The sequence below is a fragment of the Alosa pseudoharengus genome, unplaced genomic scaffold (assembly GCF_046254945.1).
Source record: "Alosa pseudoharengus isolate Yale_2024_CS ecotype anadromous, Long Island Sound unplaced genomic scaffold, YU_APseudo_1.1 YU_APseudo_1.1_scf_17, whole genome shotgun sequence".
In the NCBI taxonomy this organism is placed as follows: Eukaryota; Metazoa; Chordata; class Actinopteri; order Clupeiformes; family Clupeidae; genus Alosa; species Alosa pseudoharengus.
This window is the reverse complement of record NW_027468640.1, coordinates 17,436,322-17,460,192: the sequence shown is the minus strand read 5'-3', so window position 1 is coordinate 17,460,192 and position 23,871 is coordinate 17,436,322. Positions and strand designations below refer to the sequence as shown.

General features: G+C 42.5%; 1 protein-coding gene across 2 annotated transcripts; it reads right to left on the bottom strand.

Moving 5' to 3' along the window:
• LOC143127311 (uncharacterized) lies at positions 1 to 19,317 on the bottom strand. Of its 2 annotated transcripts, XM_076288723.1 has the most exons (10): positions 19,216 to 19,317; positions 18,217 to 18,323; positions 17,893 to 17,977; positions 17,407 to 17,602; positions 17,177 to 17,245; positions 8,790 to 9,979; positions 3,672 to 4,332; positions 3,218 to 3,434; positions 2,214 to 2,408; positions 1 to 1,801 (listed from the first exon to the last, which is right to left on the bottom strand). In XM_076288723.1, exons 1-10 carry the CDS (start codon positions 19,305 to 19,307, stop codon positions 1,554 to 1,556), a joined length of 3,060 nt encoding a protein of 1,019 aa, XP_076144838.1. In that variant the 5' UTR covers positions 19,308 to 19,317; the 3' UTR covers positions 1 to 1,553. The 2 variants fall into 2 exon arrangements, with proteins under 2 accessions (XP_076144838.1, XP_076144839.1); XM_076288724.1 differs by lacking the exon at positions 17,177 to 17,245.
• Positions 19,318 to 23,871: the final 4,554 nt, after the last annotated feature.

Below are 23,871 nucleotides of genomic sequence, written 5' to 3'. Positions count from 1 at the left end.
TTTGAAGCATTTTCTGTATTTTTGGACATTTTTGTATACAACCTGTTGTGTGTATTAAAGTGATGTGCAAAGTGATGTATGACCTTTCTTCTGAAGACAAAACTATGTAAGACGACACGTTCATAATCGTGGATTTGTATTGTCCATAACCAGAAAAGACAAATAAAATCAGAATGATAATGTCTCAAATGTGTCTTTCAACAGCACTGTGTAAAACCAGATAGAACTGTCTGATGCCATATAATTAAACAAAGTCTTCAAAACGTAGTACTTTTTATAAGTCCATATTTACAGTATGTACAACATAGCACAACAGAGAGACACCTGTACGACTACTATGTCTAACTTTTTATCTGCCAGTAAGATATTAAATGTACACTATGACTAAACAAGACTGTCTGATGCTGCAGCGTCATAACCAGAAAAAAGTAGGATAGATGCATGAAATGAATTCAAGTATGCGTGCCTTGCCTCTTTCTAACAGACCATAGTGTACGGACAGGCAGAGGCCCAGAAGGAACGGGTGAAAGAGCTGAGGGGCCTCGTTTACAGGAACGATCCCAAAACATTTTTAAATACTGCTAGATACAGTCCACAAACTCGCTGGGGAACGATTCAGTTTAGCGCACACTCCTACAGGCACTACGTCACAGGACAGACAATGCTGTTCATAAAGAAATAACTTGTTTTCAGTTTCTTTTAAAAAAAAAAAAAGATATCAATAACATCAATAATAATAATAATAAAAAAAAAAAAAACAGCCAAAAAAACAAAACAATATCTGGTCATCCATCCCTATTGTTTTCGTCGACATCCAACATGTCCCAGTAGTGTCCCCATGCTTTGAGGGTGAGCGAACATGGGACTTATCAAGAGTCCACCCGCGCACCCGGCAATGGGAACCTGTGTGATCTCCCAAATCTCTTCTCCTAGAAAGTCTGTTCACACTTAGAGGAATGTCTCTGTACACGTAAGTTCATGGACCCTCACACTCCGTGAGTGGGAGTGTGTGTTGGTGTATCAGAAGTCTCTTTGTGGATATGACTTGGTATATATATATATATACATATATGGGTGTGTACAGTGTGTGTGTGTGTGTGTGTGTGTGTGTGTGTAGACATTAAATATGCCTGACTATGCGATTCCCTCCTGTGACACTAAGTCATGCCCAATATCAATATATCCATGTGGAAAACACTAGAAGACAGGTAACGGAGCAAGGGCCATAGTCTTTGAGTATGTATACATGTATGTATGTATGTATGTGTGTGTGTAGGTGGGTACACAAACATGCATACATACATGCTTGTTTGGATTTGTATGTGTGTTTGTGTAAGAGAACGAATGTACATCTATATATTATTTATATCTTCTTTGTAACCGAGTATGTGTACAACATGTTTGCATGAATGCAGTATGGTACTGTGTGTGTGTGCGGGTCTGTGTATCTGTGTGTGTGTTGTATTTATGCATGTAACATCACATGTGAATGTGTAAGAATGGCCACACATACACAATGGGTGTGTGTATGCGCGAGCCCCGGTCACAGCACGCTAGCAGATAGCGGCTCCATTGGCCTCGCGGCGGCCCTGCTTTTTGAGAAGCTGGATGCGGTTGTGGCAGTAGAACTTGATGGCGCGCCAGTCGCGCTGGTTGGTCACCAGCAGGGGGCAGAGCTGCAGGCAGCGCTCGCAGTCCGCCTTCGCCGGCACCCGCAGCTCCATGATGTTGCGCTTCAGGTGCGTCTCCACGGCCACGCGCTCCGCTTCTGACCACGGCCGCTTTAGCACGCCGCGCTTGCCTGGAATGGACACATAGACACATGGAGGAGGCAATAAGGCTGGTTGGTTTCAGAGGTGTCAGCAACGCTAGTTCTGGTCATTAGATCTGGCAATTATGACTTTGTTATGCCATTAAATGCAGAAAAACGCCATATCATACCTGGACAAACACTAACATAATGACATACGGCACATATATTAAGGCCAAATTTTCATTTTCATCACATATTTATTTGACCAATAGGTTTCCTCTGCCTGGAAATATACAGGCACAACATACAAGCACAAGACAAAAGAAAAAGTTTTGTATTAGCGATAAATTTTTTCGCCGAAATTTAGCATGTATATGAAGTCACTCATGGGCGAAACTGTATTTATATTCATGCCATCTTGCCCAGAGAACCCCCTACGACACACCGGCCTGCTCCTCACCTGATTTGGGCTGAGCGCCCCTCCTCTTGTGCCCCGCGGGCGTGACCACAGCGGAAGGGTGCGCCTTGCCCCCTTTCTTCTTGGCGCCGCCGTTCCCTGCTGCCCCCTTCTTCCCCACCTCCACCCGATCTTTGCCCTTCTCCGCCTCCACGTCCGAGTCGTCCGAGAAAGAGTCGGCAGAATTCCCCGACATCACTGAGAGACGGTGGAAATACATGGAATGGAGGTAAAATAAAGAAAAAGAAAAAGAGAAGGAAGTGAAAGATGTAAAATGATCAAAAACAGGGTGGTGACGGAGAAGGGAAAGATTAGCAAGAGATAAAAAAGGAAAAAGGGGCCACCGGATGGAAAACAATAGAGATAGGCAGAAAGGGAGAGAACGGGAGCAGAGTTCGAGAGAACACATTATTATTACTGTATTGATCATATCCAATATTATGACTTACACAGAGTCAAATATTTTGTCAGATTCAATGGATTCAGGGCTAACATTGTGTGAAAATGTGTGTGCAGTGCCTGCTTGGCATTATGAGGTCCAGCTCACTGAGTGGAATCCTACTTCAGCATCTCCTAGTTCTTCTTCCTCCTATCAACACGTCTCACTCATTCCCTGTACAACATTCATTCACTTACAGGTACTGTGAACCGTACAGGACAATAAACTACTTGAATTTGAGTGCGTAATTCTAATCCCAAACACTTTTGTCTAATCCAAAACAGCATTTTTTTTTTTTTGGTGTGGTCCTCTAGCAGGCCCTTTGGTGAAAAAGCTTTAAGAAAACTGGTGTTTGTTCATTTCCTATTCACAGAGCCAATCAACACAATGTTTCAGGAGCATGGGAGTGACGAGTGTCACTTGATTGGCCGTTGAGCAGACATGTCATCAAACTTCCATGAAGCCATAACTGAACACAGACTACATCTGTAACATCCCCCACATTTCTCCATCACACAGCCAGCCATCCCTCCTTCTCTCTTCTTCTACCCCCTCATCCCCCCCTTACCATCGAGTTCCAGGCAGATCTGTTGGAGACTCATCCCCCTGAAGAGGACTCCGTCTCTCTCCCCGTACAGCACCACGCGACCCACGCGGCCCATCAACCCCGGGTCCTGGCCAATCCGAGCGCAGCTCTGAGTCACATGGTACTCACGCTGCAGGAAGTCCTCCAGCCGCTTCCTCTCGCCTTCCTCCAGCAACAGCAGCTGGGTCAGGATCGCCACCTGGTGGAGATTATCATCAGTACAATTTCACAATGGTAACAGAAGGTTTTTTTTTTTATTAAATAAGACCGCTGTACAACCTCGATCACAAAAACACATTTTAAAAGTGATTGGTGAGACATAATAAAACACAAAATAGGTGACCCTCCCCCCCCCCCACACATCATACACAACCATCATTCATTCCTCCACCCCTTTTCTCTACCCAAGTGATGAGTAATTACTAATGGCCCTCACCTGTCGGCGTGCGCGTGGCGCGGTCAGGGCGGCCGGATTCTTGGCACCGCTAGAGCGGGCAAGGCCCCGCAGCAGATCGGTGCCGCGCAGTGGCGTGGCTGGCGAGTGGTACGGGCGCGAGAACACGTAGGGGCTCTGCGGGTCGACGCCCACCTGTGCGCAGGTGCTGAGCAGCAGCTCCAGACAGGCCTCGGAGTGCGGCGGCAGGATGAGCGGCTGCATGCGGCCCCGCTTGCCCACCACGCCCGCCCGTGGCAGGTGGCACAGCACGTGCCGCTCGAACGGCGACAGCGCCACCTCCAGTGGGTGGGCCGCCGCTGGGCCGGACCCGGAGGACGTGCTGCCGGTGCCGTTGCTGCTGGAGGCGCCGTTGGTGGTGGCGCCCGAGGCCGAGCTTGCGGCGGACGAGGAGGCCATGGGGGGTGGCGGCGGCGTGAAGCGGTTGCGGTACTCCTGAATGGTGAGCTTGGCCACCTCGCACTCGCGGTGGCGGTTGTAGAGGATGAGCAGCGCCAGGCTGGAGTGACACAGCAGGCGCCAGGCCTCGGCAGAGCCGGGAGAGCGCGACAGAGACAGGAAGGCCGAGTGCTGCTGCCGACGCAGGTACAGCACCAGGCATGACAGGGACGACAGCAGGGGGGGCATGTGGGTCCGGTGAGGCCTGAGAAGGGGGGGGTATAGGTATTTATAGGTCATTTATATGGTACATTTAAAATGGTACACAAAAAGTGCTTTACAATAGATGCATAGGAACTACATCAGACTGTTCTCCATCAACAATTCCAGAGATTCCAGGAAGAATAATAATAAAAAAAATAGAAAAAAAAAAGAAAGTGTGTGAGTTTGGGGGGATAAAGACAAGACAAAACGGAAGCGATGGAGGAGGTTAGATGATAGGGGTGGCACGGTTCACAAAACCCACGGTCCAGTTCGTATCACTTCTTTCACATTTCTTTTAATCTTTAACACTTCAGAAATACCATACTTCAGCATTTGATGCATAGCTTAATTATCCACCATTTAGGCTACAGTATTAGTATAGTTATATCATGTAATCATGCACAAACTGAAAGACTTGACTTTAAGCATCATTGAGACCATCTCTGAGGAAAGGTGAGATTTTGATACAGCAAGAGTGAAGACATTGATGATTTCAACATGCTTTTCATTTATTTGGCAAAAAAGTAGGATGCATTATTGCCATCTACAGGAATTTTTGTGCCTTTTTAGCAAACTAAGATTGAATGAAATATTATGGAATATTTTATTTCTACACATAGCGTAGCTGAGCTATGCAAGATAGCTTCTAGGCTACCACATAACATAGACAAGCCCTGTGAATGTGCACTTTCTCTCCAGTCATTCTAGTTCCTCTCAACAGGGCTATTTGCTCACAGAAACTGAGCGTTAGATCGTCCATGTGATAAGAATACCCAAAACACATTTTAATGATATTTTATTTGAGATATGAGTTTATTACCTTACAGTAAAATAAATTATTATCAGCCTACTACACATCTCCCCTGAACGCAGGAGCGGAGGGGCAGCTCATATAGCCTCCTACTCCCCTTAGCTATTGCAAATATAGACTTGGTTGCGATTTCCAAATTGTTTTTGTGAGGGCTACTTTGTTAATGTTACTTCGGGAAACTGAGTAAGGGGCTGCGACCGCACAGCCTAAGCTGCTTAAGTGCCGTGAGGGCGCCGCAAATGAACTTGAGAAACTATATTTAAGCTCACGATATTCAGACCTGCCCACCCTCCCGACGCTCCCGATTAGCCACACCTCTGCGAAAGAGAAAAAATACTGTCTGAGGTCACATATGGGCATGAGGCTACATTACGCAAGACATGAACCGTCAAAACCGTACGATGCACACATGCCCCGAACCGAACCGAACGGTTTCATGAACCGTGCCACCCCTATTAGATGATGAAATAATGCTGAAGGGGAAAGGGGGGGCTGAACACACAGAGGATGAAGAATGAATGGAGAAAGCAGAAAAGGGAGGTAGGCCTGCACGATTTGGGGAAAGCATGGGAAAGAGGGAAACATATCAACATGACTGCAAATCCTGTAGTCTGCAGTCTCCAAAATTCATACTTTTACTGACATATCACTAAACTTAGTCCGTGAAGGCCCTGAAATGCCAACCTGCATCTTTTACTTGGTCAATTAACTGGTCAATAAAAGCATGTAACCAAACCCTGTGAGTATGACAGGAAGCCCCAGGAATAGAGCCGTGTATGGCTGACGGTCAGAAACGTGATCACCGCCTAAAAGCCCTGGGCCTTGCATTAGCCACCAGCCCTCGAGACCCCTATCTTTCACGTGTGCACTTCTAGCCCAATACAAGAGCCGCTCTCAGTTTACAACTACAGGGTTTAAAGCAAGCAACATTTCTAGATCTTAAACCACCTGGCCCACGCCTAATGCCTGAGAACTGATAAACAATATAAAAAATACCAGAGGTCCACAGAGTTAACAGCTATGTAGCTAACTGCACAGCCAATAAATAACAGTTTGGACCAGTTTAATGTGCATGGAGTTGGCCTGGTCTTTGACTAAAATAAGTACTTCAATGCAGATCACCATGGAGAAAAAGCTACCAGAGGGATTAGTCTTAAGCCATGTATGAGACACCGGCCATTTCTCTGTTGGCAACTAACTGAGCAACCAACAACAACAACAACAACAACAACAACAAAAAAAAAAAGCTAATAAACAGAAGTCATGACTAAGTCACTTGTGCCATCTGTTGGTCAAATGTGAAAAGAGGAAACTAATTCCCAGTAAATAAAAACAGATTTGCCAGGAAACACTGTTGACCACTCTGCTGAGGTCAGATAGTGCTCCTGTGCCTCTGAGCAGCAAATTGCAAACCTACACAAACATAGTTTCAGCCAATTAATCCCTTGTCACAATAATCATTAGTGCACATAATGTATTGCTATTAATGTACAATATACAAACAATGGCAAATATATTCCATAAATTCTACTTGTTAATACAAATGGCAATATGATTCAACATAACAAAATTAGCCTACACGGGCGGTGGTAGCATAGTGGCTAAGGAGCTGGGCTAGCATGCAGTAGCCTGAAAAGTCATGGGTTCAATTTCCAGCTTGTGCCCTTGAGCAAGGCACTTAACCCAGAGTTGCTGTGGGGACAATGAACCTTGTAATATAACTGACATATGTAAGTCGCTATGTATAAAAACATCTGCCAAAGGAATAAAAACAATGTAAATGTAATTATTGAAATTTGTGAACCACTAAGGTCATGATGTCAGTGAGTATGTTGTGCAGTCAAAAAACCTGCATGAAACAAACCATCTGCATTTTGATTTCATTCTATTAGAAAGGCATCAAATGCATATATATTTTATACATATATAAATTGGGTAAATTAACTAGCCATTCTTAATATCACATACTTCAATGTTACAAGCTGTTTAAGTGTTACCTGATGCGTGTGAAATGTGACCAGGACATTTTTCAATGTCAGGTTCTCTTAAAGCACTGGTGTCAAATGCTTGGCTTATTGTTCGATACACAATGCTACTGACGTGACTGCACTGGTGATCATGATGCACCGTAGTTCAACACCCCAACCCTACAATATCCATCTCACGTTTAGGTAGCTTACTCCACAGAGGCAAGGACACGGACACACACGGCCAAAACCTTGCTAGCAATGTCAATAAATGTCTGTTCTAACCTGTGGCATAGGCAAATATTTACATATTCAACATAAATATTACTTATAATTAAATATTATAAGCAAATTCTTACTATTTGTAGACAGGTGAGATGACATTTTTTGTAGCATTACCATGTTAAAATATCTGCAAATTCTGTTTCTCATGCTTTGCCATTTCTTTGTTAACTGAAAAGGGCAATGAAATGTCTCCTACCATATACAATATTTCAACAGCAACAACTGTCCTTGTAGTCCGCTAAAAAACCCGTTAAATCTAGATCCTTCCCAGTGCACACACACCACGCCCCCCCCCCCCCCAAAAAAAACCCTGTCCTGCAAAATCCTGAATCCTGTCCCGCTCCCGTTTCATTACCTGTGTTATCTAAAGTTAAGACTCGTTAATCGCGGTCAAATCACTGAGGTTGCCCTCAGAAATTTAGGCTACACTATACATGCATTACCTGCCTGCAGGCCTAGACAATTTCATTAATCTTCTCACACTCAAATTACTATTTACATGTTTTAGAAGTCGCTGCCACTTATTGTAAGTAAACAGCTAGCTATGAACACAGTACAACCATCAGATGGTCGAGGTGAAGAGGGTTATTAAGATCGACTTTGAACAGTTATCCATACAACTTGACAACTACACTGTGTTAATGTGTTGAGTAAAGCTAGACATGTTTTGATTGTTGATAGGCGCACTCACTCACCGCATTGTAGAGTAATTTTTTTATTTAATCTCTGGCTCCATCCAGCTCCCGCCCACCCCTGTTGATTTCTATACTCTATCCCATCCCTATCACTTTACCAACAGTGAAATGTACTCGCATACCGTGGGACTCCCGTGGGAATACCGAAAAATTGTCACCCTCTACTGCTCACTAGGTTTTTGACTAGTATCACTGAATAATCATTTTATGTTTTATGTCTTTTAATTATTACTTTTTTAACACTTCTAAACTATTGCCTTTTTTTGCTTAAAAATGTGTTCTGTTTTGTTTTTTACTTTTTAAACTATTTTTTGACTATTGCCCTTATATTCTTTTATTAGCTATTACTGCTTGATTTTGTTCATGTAAAGCAAATTGAATGACCTCTGTGTATGAAATGCGCTATACAAATAAACTTGACTTATTTGAATTCAATGGATTCTGACAGTCAGCTTTTTATCGTTCTTAAAAACGCTCTGAAAGCCAACGATATCGTTCTTCATGTTGTTATATATGGTGGGGACATTGCCATTCATATTACGGTAACTACAGCCATATTTAAAACTGTTGCTTTTGTTGTTATCATTATAGTTATTGTTCCTGGTGTGAACGGCCCTTTACTGTCAGTTACCCAGGTTTGTCACTGAACCGTGTACTTGGAATGCTCCCCATGTTTGCACCAGTGTGCCATATTTCTCACCTTGCCATCTCTCCATTCTTCTCCTCCATGCTCTCATCTTCCTGCCCATCGCTGAGTTCGGCCTCTCCCTCCTCTTCCTCTTCATCTTCCTCCTCCTCCTCGACCTCTTCCTCATCCTCCTCCTCCTCTTCCTCCTCCCGGCCGGGCGTGGGTGGCGCTTCCTCTTTGGCCCGCTCCAGCTCCTCCTGCTTCAGCTGCTCCTCCTTCTCCTTCTTTGGCCGGCGCCCTCTCTTGGCTGGAGGCCGTGTAGCTGCAGCAGCGGTGGCGGCAGGTACAGGTGGGCTCTTGCCGGGCTGCGTGTTGAGTGGCGACATGGTGGCCGTGTTCTTGCGGCTCTGGGACAGTGCCGCCGTCGGGGTCTTCCTGGAGGGCTGGGACAGCGACAGGGAGAATGACACTGCCCCAGGACCTTGAGCGTTCTCCCGGGAGAACAAGGAGGTCGGGGCAGTGGCGGCCGAGGAGGACGAGGGCTGCGGGGAGGCGAAAGTGGAGTGAGTGGCGGAAGCAGAGGACTGGGCGGCGGAGGAAGTGGAGGAGGAGGAAGCGTGCGGTCCGCCGGCGGCAGCAGCCGCGCTGTGGGCACGCATGTGAGCCAGCTCCATGGCGGCGCGCACCTCGGGCTGCTGGGCGTGGTACTTCTCCAGGTGCCGCGCCAGCGAGCGGAAGTGGCGGCCGCAGTAGGCGCAGTGCTGCCTGCGGGGGGCGCTAGCGAGGCTGCCACGGTGCCCAATGTTGATGTTTATGTTGTTGTTGATGTTGGTGGTGGGCGGTGGCGCCAGGGGGGCCTGGAAGGCCGTGGTGGCCGTGGAGGGTGACGCAGAGCTGGACGCGGACCGAGAGAAGGAGAGGGAGGGGCCACGGTGAGCTGCAGGCGGCCGGCCGGCAGACGCCTTCTTTTTGGTCGCCGAGGACGATGCAGTGGCAGCGGGTGCGGCAGGAGTGGTCGCAGTGGAAGCAGAGGTCTTGCGCTTCTTGCGCCGGCGCATCATGCGGCCCCGCAACTCCTCCAGGTCTTCCTCTTCTTCCTCGTCTTCATCATCGTCCTCCTCTTCCTCCTCCTCTTCGTCCTCACGGTCTGAGTCACTGGCCTCAGAGTGAGACAGAGGGGAAGAGGAGGGCGAGAGCGACCACGACGGGGTGAGGTAGTCTGAGACAGTCAGAGAGAGTGGTAGTGGACCAGACTCTTCCTCCTGTAGAAAACACATGAGAGCATTACATGACTAACCGCTGTGTCATTTTCAAGGACAGAATGAAAAATGTCAGCAGACATTTGATGAGGTTGTTGATGTTGAGGCTCCTCACCATCAGAGGGGGTAGGGGTTAAAGTCCCTTATGAAGTTCCATTACTTAAAGCATGCATCATGAGGAATAAATATACAAATTATTGTTTGTTAGGGTCAATATCATCGAACAATGGTGTGAAAATGTTTCCTAAAAGCTCACCACATCTCGTGTGTTCATTTTTTACATACATCGTCTCAATCGACTGGAGCAGACTATATTGGTCAGTATAGTCATGTGAAAATAAAGATGCACGCACTGATCGGCCAACGTTTGACACGTTAAGACGTTTTATCAGCTGAAACCTGCCGCAATAATTGAACTGAGTGAGTCCAGGTGTAACAAAGCTGCATTCATGAAAGACTACTGTCAAATCAACCTTTTTAGATGGTGGCTTATTAAACAAATATATATATATATATATATATATATATATATATAGTAACTTCATGCACTATTCTTTGAAATGCTTTAAAAAGAAAACTTAGAAAACATTTGATATAGATCAAATTCAGTATTAAACATAAATGTTCCACCTATTTTCTATTCACAGTATACGCCAATTCAATTTCAGTTACATTTAACTTTTTGAAAAAGCTACAGTAATCTGGAGGACTTTTTTTGAGATCTGTTTGTGAGAGATTAAGTAGTTCGGCTCAATTGGCCAATAAAATTGCCATCGGTGCATCTGGCATCTATAGGTTGAAAACGGACCCTGAATAGTGTCACACAAGTGTCTGAGTTTTCACCAATGCTCATATACCAGTACATTCTACAACCAAGAGGAGAGATATTTAAGTAAACAACCATGCAGTTTATAAACATTATGTTGCAAAATCCCCAAAAATGAAGCGGAAACACACACACACACCTCCGGAGGGAAGGTTATCAGACACTGAGCTACACAGCCGGGAAAAGAAAACGTCTCACAGAAAATTGATTATTATTTATTTGTTTATTTTGCCCAAGCTGATATGGCTCCTGTGATTACAGCAGCGTACTGGTGGGTTTTGGACTTGTAACCGGAGGGTTGCCAGTTCGAACCCCGACCAGTAGGCACGGCTGAAGTGCCCTTGGGCAAGGCAACTAACCCCTCACTGCTCCCCGAGCGCCGCTGTTGTTGCAGGCAGCTCACTGCGCCGGGATTAGTGTGTGATCACTGTGTGCTAAGTGTGTTTCATTAATTCACGGATTGGGATAAATGCAGAGACCAAATTTCCCTCACGGGATCAAAACAGTATATATACTTATACTTGATAATTTCTCCAAGACATGGCCTTTACAGTGATTAACGGTCAGCCAACAATTGACTGGGTTAGATGAAAATCATGAAAGTTAATATTTAAGTGAGGGCTGCAACTATTAATTAATTAGTTGTCAAATTAATTGTTGAATACTCAATGAATCACCCAACTATTCTGGTTATTGATAAGTGTCATTTTTTTTTTATAGAAAATATATCAAAATTCTTCAAATGGAGCTTTTTAAACATGAATATGTTTGCTTTACTTTTATACTTTTAGGACAGAATACTAAATATCTTTGGCATGTGAACCAAGTTTTGACAAATGTACTTAAGAGGTCTTATTTTTTTGGGGCTGCACAATTTCAGGAAAAAAATATAATAGAGTACCGAAGCCATGACGTAGCGTTTCTAAGATGTTAGTATATTTTTTTACACTGTAGGAAATTTACATACTACAACATATATTCATACCAACACAATTAAATTTGTGACTACAGAATTTTATTTTAGCATGGGTTTCCTCCGTAAAAGAGACCTGCATGTAACTTCACAGCATGCGGTTAAAATCCTTAAATTCACGGACGTGTTTTGGCTTTATTTTTTTGGCAAAAAATGTGAACGTGAAATATCCACTGGAATTTTGTTTCTTTCTATTACACCTGCCAGGGAATCCGTGTTATGTGGTTAAGCTGCTGCCTAGCAGGTAAAACACGTTTAAATCAATATATTTATTTTGATTAGCTAGAAATGATGCCACATGTTCAATGCTATTTATGCCACTCCGAAAGTTTGTTTAGATTCAATGATTCTGCCGTCATGGAAACGCTACGACACACTTCGGGACTCTATTGCGATTTTTCTAAAAGTTATTGCAATGGAGGTTTGATTTGCGATATACTTTTATATATATAATATGCGATATACTTTATTATATTTATATATATATATATATAATAGCTTCAGTCAGGGTGCGATTTGTGTAAAAACCAGAGGGGGGGATGATTTTGAATATGTTTGTAACCCCCCCCCCCCAAAAAAAAATGAACGAACGATTCATAGCCTAGTAATTTCATGGCTAATAATCACCTATATTAATTTTGCCAACTTTGTAACATTTACCTTTAGCTTAGTTTTAGTTTACCGTTGTGTATGACTTTAAACAGCGAGTGTGCTCAGCTCCTCTAATGCAGTGTTGGACTACGTTTTGACAAGCATACAAATTCACCTTGTTCTTGACCCATCTGAAATGACTCCTCTACCTTTCCTACCTTTCTCCTCCATCCTTTCTGTATTTGTTATGTAAAATGTTGTATATGATGACACTGAAGTCTTAAGTTAGGGAATTGGCTAACAGTGTTAGTTGGTATACAAATAGCCTACACATTGCACTACACGCTGCGTAGGCTGCGTGCACTCTCTCTCCTGCAGATTTGCGTTCAGTAGCCAAGTGCGTAATATTGTAAAAGTTGAAAAAAAAAATGTGTTTATTGAAGCCTACAGAAAATAAATAGCTTACTATCATACTGTCAGTTAATTGGCTACAGTGCAGTGAAGAGTTTGGAGTGTGAAGTTATAGGGCAACTTGAAGTTTTATGAAAATAATTTACGAAGCAGAACATATGGGCCATACCATGAAGCTTCTATTTCTTGCAGCTGTTAAAACACCCGCTAGATAGTTTAAATATCCACCAACATTCGTTTTTGCTGTAGGCCTACAGATTATTTCTGTAAGTTATTTGTCTACTAGGCCTAGCCTAGGTACTGGCTGATTTATCAAACGAGTGCTTTCTCGTTCGTCATCCGCAAACTACAGGGGTTTAAAGTAAGACGATATGCTGCTCTGAACGCGTTTCATGTTTGGTTCAGCGCTGTTTTCCCTGCGGAAGTTCCCCCGCACTAAAATGTTACAATGTTTTTGTGTTCGATGACGTTCAGAAATATGCGCCGTCTGCCAGAAGGCTACTGAATAGCCTACTCCGATGTACTGACACTGAAGATCGTTAGATTTCAAGAGTTTAAGTAGGCTAGCAGTTAAGTTGCATTCATCGCTATCAAGGGGAGAAAATCCTTGTCCCCACCGGGGATAAAAATAATATAGCAGAGGTAGGGATAGGAAAACCAGAGGTTCCCGAACCATCCCCCCCTACAAATCGCACCCTGGCTTCAGTTCAATATTCCAAATTTCGTGTTGGAAATTCGGGCTAGGGATGGGCATTCGATTACATTTTCTTAGTCGATCGTCGAGAGAATTAACGATCAACTATCGATTAATCATTAATATTTGTAGGCCTATATTAAAAATCATTATTTATTTAACTTTTTATAAATTTAAAAATGCAATGAAAATACAAAAATACAGTGTGTTTTTCCTTGATGAGATCTTTATCACAAGAAGAATAACTTGGCAGTTAAACTGGATATTCGGTTAGGCTAAACTTGAAGATATTAAGCGCTGCGGTGCTCTAAAGCAGCGGAATGTGAGCCGTGTTTAGATTAAACAGAGACCCTCGTTTGTTCCAAAATAATAAATTATAAAAAAGAATCTTGTTAAACAATAACTTAACCAAAAACATAATGCTTAGATCTGACAGGTTTTGTCAAAATGTAACTCAAAACTATCCAAGGCACGGAGTCGAGAAAGAGGGTGAGAGATTAGCCTATAACAATTAATTAGGCTATTTAACAAAGCCTCATAAAAAATAACTACCATAAATCCTGAAATTATGGCCTTTTATTTACTTAGGCTGCGCAAAGCACATGGCTTGTTTTGGGGCAAGCGTAGGATATATTGAGCAAGCCTTTATTTCTACGTGCGTTTTATTGAGACATGCGTTTCGTTTGGAGCGCATATAGGCTACCGCTATCAAAAGCAGAAGATTTTCCGTTTGGTTTGGGATTTAATTTACTTTTGGACAGTTTGATTATATTGCTCAATGTTGGGTCTGATGAGCACTGAAATCTGGGTGGTATTTGATAGCTCACTATTACATTTCATGCAGTTGAAAGAGTCGGGATTTTCACTGGCTGTTTATTGAGACAAGGCAGCCGCTTTCATTCATTCAAAACGTGCGCTGTGCTGTAATGTAAACCTTATTGCGTAGCCTAAATTGAGTTTGAACTGCATGATTTACTTTATTAAATTCATAGGCTGGAATGCCTCCAGTCGGTGGAACAATTGTGTTTAAATGTAGTACTAGTTGCCTAGGCCTACTGCTTCAGCCTCTGGCAAGCTCAGAAGGGGACGGCAAGCAACTGAGCTTGAGAGCAACGTGTTGGAGACCCATGGTGTAGGACAACGACTTTTCAATGACAACAATGTATTAAACCAACCGACAATATAATATTAAGAAGAGCTCTTATTTCATTGAGTTAAATCGAAACAATGTCTTCTATTGCTCGTGCACTGATAGTGCTACTGGTAGGCAACTATTAGCCTACATCGCAGTGTTTGCAGTGAACTAACGTTATCGTTTTTTAAACGATAAAATGGTCCCACGCCGCACACTTCACCGTGAACTCTTCATAAATCAAGACGGAAACTGGTAGGTAACTGAGTAGCCTATAGGGTCAAATATAGTCCCCAGGTGGTATAATGTTTCATTGCTGCCACACAGTGAAATTAATTTCATTGCTTCAAGACACACTATGTGCAACCTGCATTAGTTATCGACAACAAATTAACGTGATCGACGAAATTCTTAATGATCAACTATCGATCGTCGATTAATTATGCCCATCCCTAAGTCTGGCCACTTCTTATGAGTGAGCATGCTTAGTACATCACAGCATAGCCCTCCTATTATGAGAGCTTCACTGTCTGTCACACAAGGTGGTCATGAAGTACATGAGAAGCATAGCCCTACTATTATGAGAGCTTCACTGTCTGTCACACAAGGTGGTCATGAATATAGAAATCATACATGTGAAAAGATTAACCAGTGGGACAGAGTTCCGAGCTACACGATTAATTGTGTAGCCTTTGTGATTACCTAAATGCCTTACTTCAAACTGCAATTTCGATTAAAACTCCATGAATTGTGCAGCCCTATTTTTTTTTCTCTCTAGAGGTGTATGGTCACCCCAAAAGGTGACTTAGAATAATTATTCTCTATAAGCATTCTTCTGATTATCCATCATTATTACCATTCCTTATTATATATGCACATGTGCAATATTTCATCTCCATTCTGTTAAATGTTCAGCCTCATAGCATGTGAGTCATATGGACATTTCAGCAGCTTGTTTTTAGCGACATTTTATTTCCCCCCAGTTTGGACATGTCCTGAGGGGACAGTAAAATGACAGGACAGTAACACTTCCTTGCAGGAAGCGATTACAATCAACGTTTTTTGGTATATCCAGTTTTTAATATTTTTTTCTGAAGTGTTTACAACTTAGTGTTAACTAATAATTGTTGCAAACTGGACTACGAACAAAATATTAGTGCATTCCTGGATCTACATCCTTATGCATATGGGCTTTTCCCAAATCACTGAAGAAACGTCGACGCAGCAGTACAGTAGCAGATAATCAGGCAAGTCTTATTTAAATAAACTCCTGGTGCACTTACAAACTTTCTAATGCCTCGTTATTAGACTAACGGTCATAGCTGTACTACTGCAGAAGTTTCGTACCATTCAAGGCATTATTAGTGGGGTAATTTACGAGATAAAAGTTGGTTCCATCACAACTGCAGAACGTCATTAGTTTCTGACAGCGCTACTCGACCAGGGTTCGACCAAGGGAAAAAAGGTTCTGGGAGGGTGTTTGGCTCGGGGTCATGGTGCAAAGGACCCTAGGGTGAAATTACTCCGAACCATCGCTTTAATAATCTGATGATGCACTTGTGTGCCCAGAAAATGCCAATGCATGCCAGTGTAGGGCAGTGTACCTCCTTGCATGCAATTTGATTAGGAAGTGAACAGGACATTAAACTTACCTAATTTTACCCACAATTCAGTGTTCTTAACTCCCCTAATTCATTACAACTAAACAGGGTTGCTTTGTCACCAGTGGGACAGCACCAGAGTTCACCAGATGATGTGGATCAAGACCACCTCTTTTTGGGGGTCTCGGACCGATTATTTTGCTGCGCGCCCGAGTGTGATTGTTACACTCTGACTGATGCAAAAGAACCAAAAAAAAATGTTGGTGTGAAAACGCCCTTGATCTCTCTACAAGGTGGCAGACTACAGCTTTGCATCTTACGCTGAAATTGTCAATATGGCTTCATGACACTTCTGAAATTTGGGCAAGTGTTTTCTAAAGTAAAATTCCAATAGAAATACTCAAGATTTGGAGCTATAACTTTGCAGGATGTAGAGGCACACAATATCAGTAAATAAAGAAAATGTGAGGGGCTCAAGTGGACAGAACCAGTTTTATCTCACATGGAAAGACTGCATTTTGCCAGTAAAAACGTTTACGTTTAAAAACGTTTACACTTAAAAAGTCACAGGTTGACACTGCTGAGTGATCAAGTTCAACCATTCAAAATCCTTCCCTTTGTATTGAAAAAAAAAAAAATTAGTATGACATCAGAGAAGTGTGTTCCTAGGATAAAATTAGATTCCTAGTTTCACCTCACAACACACTCTGAGCCGAGTTAGTTGTAGTCAAACAATTTAGTTACTGTTTGTGGGGTTGACAAAGGATAGTCTCTCTACAGCAGTGATGACCTGCAGCCAAATCACAGCCGTGGTGATATCCTTTACCAACTCTCACTCATATCGTAATAATTGCCCATTTTACATGTGTTTAGTTTTGCTGACCTGTAGCCCAAACCCAAACCATCAGTGTATCCCTACAAGTAGTTACAGATGAGAGGATTTAAGAGTAGAAGCACAGGGCTCTGCAGTACCTTCTTGATATTGTTTTCAGGGTTGAAGCTGCATTCAAATCCTCTTGGAGACACCGAACTATGGAAACTCTGGACCATTCAGAACAAAGACATTTGATTCATCTCAACATGGGTCATAGTGCACATCCTTCACCATTAGAGCCTAAGCAATTCATAAATAATCCCTTTTCAGATAAAGTCTTCTCAGATTAACTATCAGTTGAGAGCCACATGCAGTGATTCTGACTCACCATTGTGTTGTCGCCCCAGTCGGTTAAACTGTAGTCAACTGTGATCTCCTCGCCTTTGGCTATGTCTCGAATTGCTATGACAACCAGTCGCACTTGGCTCCCACAATGCACCTCTCTGATTCTGCAGTTGGGTGGGGGGTGGAAGAGCACTGGCCCCCTCACCCCGCTAGCCCCCTCCTCTCCCAGTTCCGGCACACTGAGAGAGAGAGAGAGAGAGAGAGAGAGAGAGAGAGAGAGAGAGAGACAGAGACAGAGAGAGAGACTTGGTCAGAAAGTCAGCAGGAAAAAAAAAACAATCTTTTGAAGAAAAAAAATAGGAGATGCAGCTGAAGAGCAGAATTCAGTGACAAGGCACATAATTCTGCAACAAATCCACAAATAAATAACTGAACAGAGCTATTCATCATATTCAGAGATCAGTGTTGACCATGAGGTCTAGATTCTGATGTTAAACGCTCCAAGAAGCACCCTCCTCTCCCTCCTTACCATAACTGTGAGGGGTCAGCGAGGTAGTATGGGCTTCCAGGTGGGGGCAACCGATCTTCTGCCCCTTCTGGATACTGTCCATCACCTGCAGGGAATGGAGACAAAGCTGATGAACCACTGTTACAAATATTATGCTATTGTGTCTCACTCTCTGAGCAAAGGTGTATTCATATACTATGATGTGTGGGAGGTGGGGTGGGGGGGGGGGGGCGACAAAAAGATAACTTGATGATTCTATTTGTAAATTAATGCATCATTGTGAATTACTGATGCTGTGTGATGCCTTCATGGCCGACGTTGGATGGGAGTGGGCCTGTAGCTTACCTGGGCTGTAACTGTGTTCCGACATGCTTTCCTCTTCGTCCTCCGTGACGTACGCTCGGTCACACACTTTCACCGGGGTACCCTTCCTCTTCCTGCCACATACCCGCCTGCATTGCAAACACATCAGATACCGTCATCAAGACCGTCCATCAGAATATGTATCGATTAACGTGAGGAGTGTTAATATCATATCAGCTAAGGTTAACTACGTTGCTTCCTCGGATACTGACATCAAGCAATCCTGTTAAATTATGTAACGTTACAGCACACGCAATTCACCCCTCAACACTGAGATGTAGGGATGGCAAATTATAGGCGCGAAGTTGAAAACATAGCGGACATACAGCATCATCCAGACCAACACAAACAGTCCGTGGTTGAATAGCTATTAGGCTAAAGTTAGCTGAAAAGCTAGGTAGCAGGTTATGAAATTATTTCGACAAAATGCAGCATATAAAATATGTCAAACATTTTGTTTTCTCGTTGAAACGGCATATATGTTACTTCAAATGGCTCATGAATGGGATAGGTTCCGGTAATTGACTGATCAGACTTGATAACTAGCCTACAAGTTAGCAAGCTAACGTTAGCTAATTGGCTAGTGATGTAGCGTCGTAACAAGCTAGTTGTAAGCTAGCTCGTCAGACACCGCTAGCCAACTTGTTAGCTACGTAAACAAACGGAGAGCTACTGGGTTATCTAGCACAACACAGCTAGCTAGATAGTCAATGATACACCCTGCATTCAGTTTGAAAATATGCACCATTCAAGTTTGTTTGAGGAATGAGAATGTTAAGACGGTCGTCAAAGATTCGTCCGCTAACGTGAAAAAACAAAACCTTTACACACGGCCACTCTTTTATTCACTCCAACATGCACGCGGACGCAAGAAATTGGCTGGTATGCTAGCCATAAAACACATAGTAGTTCTGTAAGCAGATCCCCTTTTACTACTGAAAATATAACTCTTTGATGGTCAAATAAGGTCATTTCTCTCACCCCCGAGGCGGCGGCGGCTTGCTGCCATCTCCGTCGCTGTCGAGGGTCGGGGGCTCCCGGTAGTCAAAAGGCGACCGTACGTTCTCCGCCATTAGGGTTGCTTCCACAGTACCTACCGCTCCGGTAGAGAGCAGAGTGCGCATGTGCAGGTTTGATAAGGTTTCTGGTTAGTAAAATGGGGGTAAAGAAGTCAATATTAGGAATTATATATTACTATCCTAGAGCAGTAGAACAGTTTAGTTCATAACAACAAATCAAACTGTAATCCTTGTCGAATACCTCTGCATAAAAGCTGACCTTAGGGTTGTCAAACACAATTCGCATAGGGGCTTACAGCTGATTTGCCGACCAACAATTGCCAGGCTGAACAACCAACAGATGCCTGACAGTGTTTTGTGTTAGTGCAGTGTGATTTTAGGGGTGTAGCAAACACAAAGACAACGAAGTTCCTCAAGTGCACACTAGCTTTATTTTAGAGTATGCCCACTGATCCTTAATAATTTACACAACCAAAGCACTGTAAACACTCACAATTCTATACAATCTCAAAGCAGCTATAAGAGTCCTCACCTTCACATGCAATCTTATTTCCATTCGAGTTTAGCCTACTTTACATAAATACTAATGTGTCATTCTTAACAGTGTGTTGGGAGAGAAGAAATGTGTTGCTGTGCTTACCAACACATGCAGACTCAGTCATCAATACACAGTGTAACAGTCATCAGTTTTTGGTAACATCACATTTATCATTCAGTTCAGTCAGTAAAGATCGGACAAAATCAGCTATCACATTCAGTGCAGAAACAATCATCATAGTGTGTAACTTCACATGAGCTACAGTATTGTTGGCGTGTAGTCTATTGCTGAAATGGTAAAAGGGGACTATATTATCAGCTTGTCCAACTACGCTGGATTATGGTTAGGCTACTATTAGGTCACAGTGATTGACATAAATACGCTGATGTTATATGCAGCACTGCTGCTATTTGGTAACTTCACAGTTAACTTTGCCACATCAAAACAGTTAGTGCATTACACAAAGTTAGTCACAACAAGAGATATACCATATAGTGTTCTCTGTTTTATGATTAGACCCCCTTTGTCTTTGTGTAAAGTTTGTTTTGAGAGAAACTACAGTCATTGATCAAAAAATAAAAATAAAGTCACTGCTGAATGCTGAAATGCTGACCCATACTACTGGTGTGTATGAATTTCACATTTATCTGACAATTAATAATCCCATCAGTATGATGTATATGAACAAAAGCCTATTTGTTGTCTGCCCAGTATAAGTTTTGTAAAACACTCACATAGCTAAGCCCTTAAAGTCATTAAACACAATCAGTTAGTGTAAACTTCAATGAGTCTGCAGATCCTCTATTAAGTCGTCAGATAGAAATAATCACCTTAAGTCGCTTGACCAGAAAAGCGCTCAGGCACTGGGAATTATCTTGCTTACAGTAAAGGGCACTTGCTTGGTTAGTCCTGGAGGGGCTGAATCATTCCAAAAAGGTATACATATAGGAATATAGCATTCCACTGAATAGAAACTCCACAAAAGGGGTTTAACCATATACAGGGATTGTATGTTTTTCAGAGTATATTTCTGTTATGTAAAGCTATAGATGTTTATTTCTAGATAAGGCCAAATATTCATTGTGAAAGAGGCTTCACAATATAGTAAAATGAACTTGAGCACAAGGCTATTGGTCACACTCTGTGTTTGTTTTGTTTTGTTTTTCTTTGCTCTACAGTTCTTGTTGTTCTTGCTGGCCCGTTTTCTCCATGTGGAAAATGTGTAGCGTTTTCATGGCAGAGTCGGTCCAGTGAATGAGATCCTGCAGTAGATGGTGAGTCCAGATCTTCATGTTCATAGTATTGGAGCTGTCAACCTCTTCTGTTCCCTATCATGAGAGAGAGAACAAGAATCAGAGTAAGCGTGAGGGGGAGAGAGGGGAAAGGGAATACAAGGCAAGGTCAGGATGAGGAAGGACATGGTCAAACAGATGTGATTCCTTGGGTTTATCACTGTTTGACAGAAACAGGCACACATTTACTGGTGTGTTTACACAGCTGAGGTCAATCAGGCAACTCACTTAACGTTGTTGTGATAAACTAAAACCTCAGAGAAAATCCTAAGTGGATAATTGGAGTAGCTACTGAACATACTGCTTAAGAAAACATCAAAGTTATTTCAGCCAAAACAACACAAACGATTGCAAAAATGTTCTGGGCCGACCTCCTCCTATTGCATCATGACAATAGATCATTGTCAATGTTTTTTATTTATTTATTTCTATGGGGCTGGTGAGGTTCAATTGAAATGATGTGACAAAAACTTGCCACACTTGTGCCATTGTAGAGCTTGTAAGAGACAAAGGCATTCATACAATGAGCACTCGTTGGAAGAAACCACAGGCAGTAATAACAGGCAGTTGTTTCATGGAAATAGTGAGTTCATAAACTGACAATTTCCTCATCTGTACACTGACCTACTGGTGTTTGCGTTTACCGTAACATTGCGTGGCATTAAAATAGCAAGATGTTTTTTGCCAAGTGATTAAATTAGCATTAGTTAATGTGGGACACATTCTATAGCACATTGCGCGTCATACACATGAAAGCCAGTAGACACAAGTGATCCAACATTTCAATTTCAAAATTCATTCAATTGTCTTGATATAGACCTCTGAAGTTTGCCTACAAAAAAGCTACCATCTTTGACCAAATAAGGACATCCGGTATCTTGAGATTTTTTTCTATGGGAAAATAACATGGGGATTTTGAATTATCGGACCTGTTAAACTCTCGCAGGTACAAGGAAGTCGGAAATGCAGACGTTTTGCACTACACAGTTTTGTCCTCTGCCTTCGAGTGGATACTGTGATTTTCCGTACGTGAAGACGGAACACTTTGATCTTTGCTACCCCAGAGCTAACTTACAATGCAACTTGTCATAGGTAGTTAGCTTCAATTAACACCCGGATCTCCTTATATGGGCAAAGATGGCAACTTTGGTTCCTTTTTGTAGGCGAACTTTAGAGGTCTATTAGCTAGACCACAAAGGGACCAATCATAGTCTTCCCATCCTCTTCACGCTGATTTGTGGTAACACGTGTAATGATACTGAAATTCTAGAACCGTTTTTTCAATAATTATTGATGATAAGGCCTTTTGTGTGCGATAGGAGAAGACAGTGAAACATATTACCCATAAGTGTAACAAAAGTGAGTGTTACCATGGCAATTTAAGTAATAAATAATAATTTGTTTTTATTTAACTTGCATGGAGTACATATCCCATTGTCCATAACTACAGTAGGCCTATATTGTCAACACTTGATCTAAGTTTAATCATTATTTGCCAATGGTGCATTCCATCTGTCTTGAAAGTGGTAACTGGTGACTGGGAATGATGTCACATCCAAGTAAAAGTGCATGACTGCATTCCAGTTCCAAATGTCTGTTATTAGCAATTGTTATAGCAGTACCAGTTTATAACAAAGCATTACACAGTATTTTACACAAACAAACGTCGTAGCAACATAGCAACAAATCGAGATTTGATACTTATTGCTTCTACGACTGATTTAATGTGACACAAATACGACTGAACTGCTAATAAACAGTGCATATCTACGGCTGTCATTTACTGTTAATGGGCACAGCCAAGCTGACAAGTAGGAACACAACTTCAGGAGAGCATTCCATTTCCAACTTCCTGCTTGTAACTGGGAAAAACAACTAGGAATAACTTATGAGCAGACGCGGCTCTTTCACTTGGGCAGGAGGGGCAGAGCCCTACTAACGATTCATCCACTAGAAAAGTAGATCCACAAAATATTTTTTTTTAAATAAAATGTTGTTTGTTTATTATTGCAAAGTACTCAATCATGCAAAGAAATTTCGAAATGATCGCAAAGATCTCGTTGATCATATCCATAGTTGTTGTAGGCCTACTGTAACGTTACATTTCATTTCTGGTAGGGCCCTGAAGAAATTGAACAGGCTGTTTGTCTATGTAAATCTGTCGAACGATAATGGAACTGCAGTTAGAGCGCGGTTAGTAGAAGGTCGGGTGGGCAGATCATGCCACTGCCCACCCTATACGACGTCAGATCTTCAGATATCTTTATTGAAACGGACAGGGCGCAGCCCGCCCAGTACAGTAGGCATATTACTTACTGTAATATGCCTACTGTACTGTAGTATGCCTACTGTATTAGTCCGCACGAAGTTTGTGAGGTCAGACAGACAGTTGAAAAATGGTGAGTGAACAGCGTGTGTGCAATAGTGTGGAGTTTCTCTTAAAGAACTCATTTGAAAGACTTGAGTTTGTAGTTAAATTAGCTATCAAAGACCTAGGACCTGATCAGCCCGACATTAACATCGTATACCAACAAACAAAGGACAATAGTCGGTCATTTAATCGGACATTTTCACGTTCATGGTAGGCCATATGTCTGATAAGAAGCTGGTTGTCCTAAACGCAATAAAATGTTCTGTTTTCCATGCCTGCTTTTCCGATCTTCTGGGGGACAAGGGAATGTTTGGAGTAGGCTAGTGTAGGTGTGTGTGACATGAAACATTTTCAGAGAAGGCAAAAAACATGAGGCTAGCATCTGAGTTGTGCAAATTAGCCATGCTGGGGAAAGCT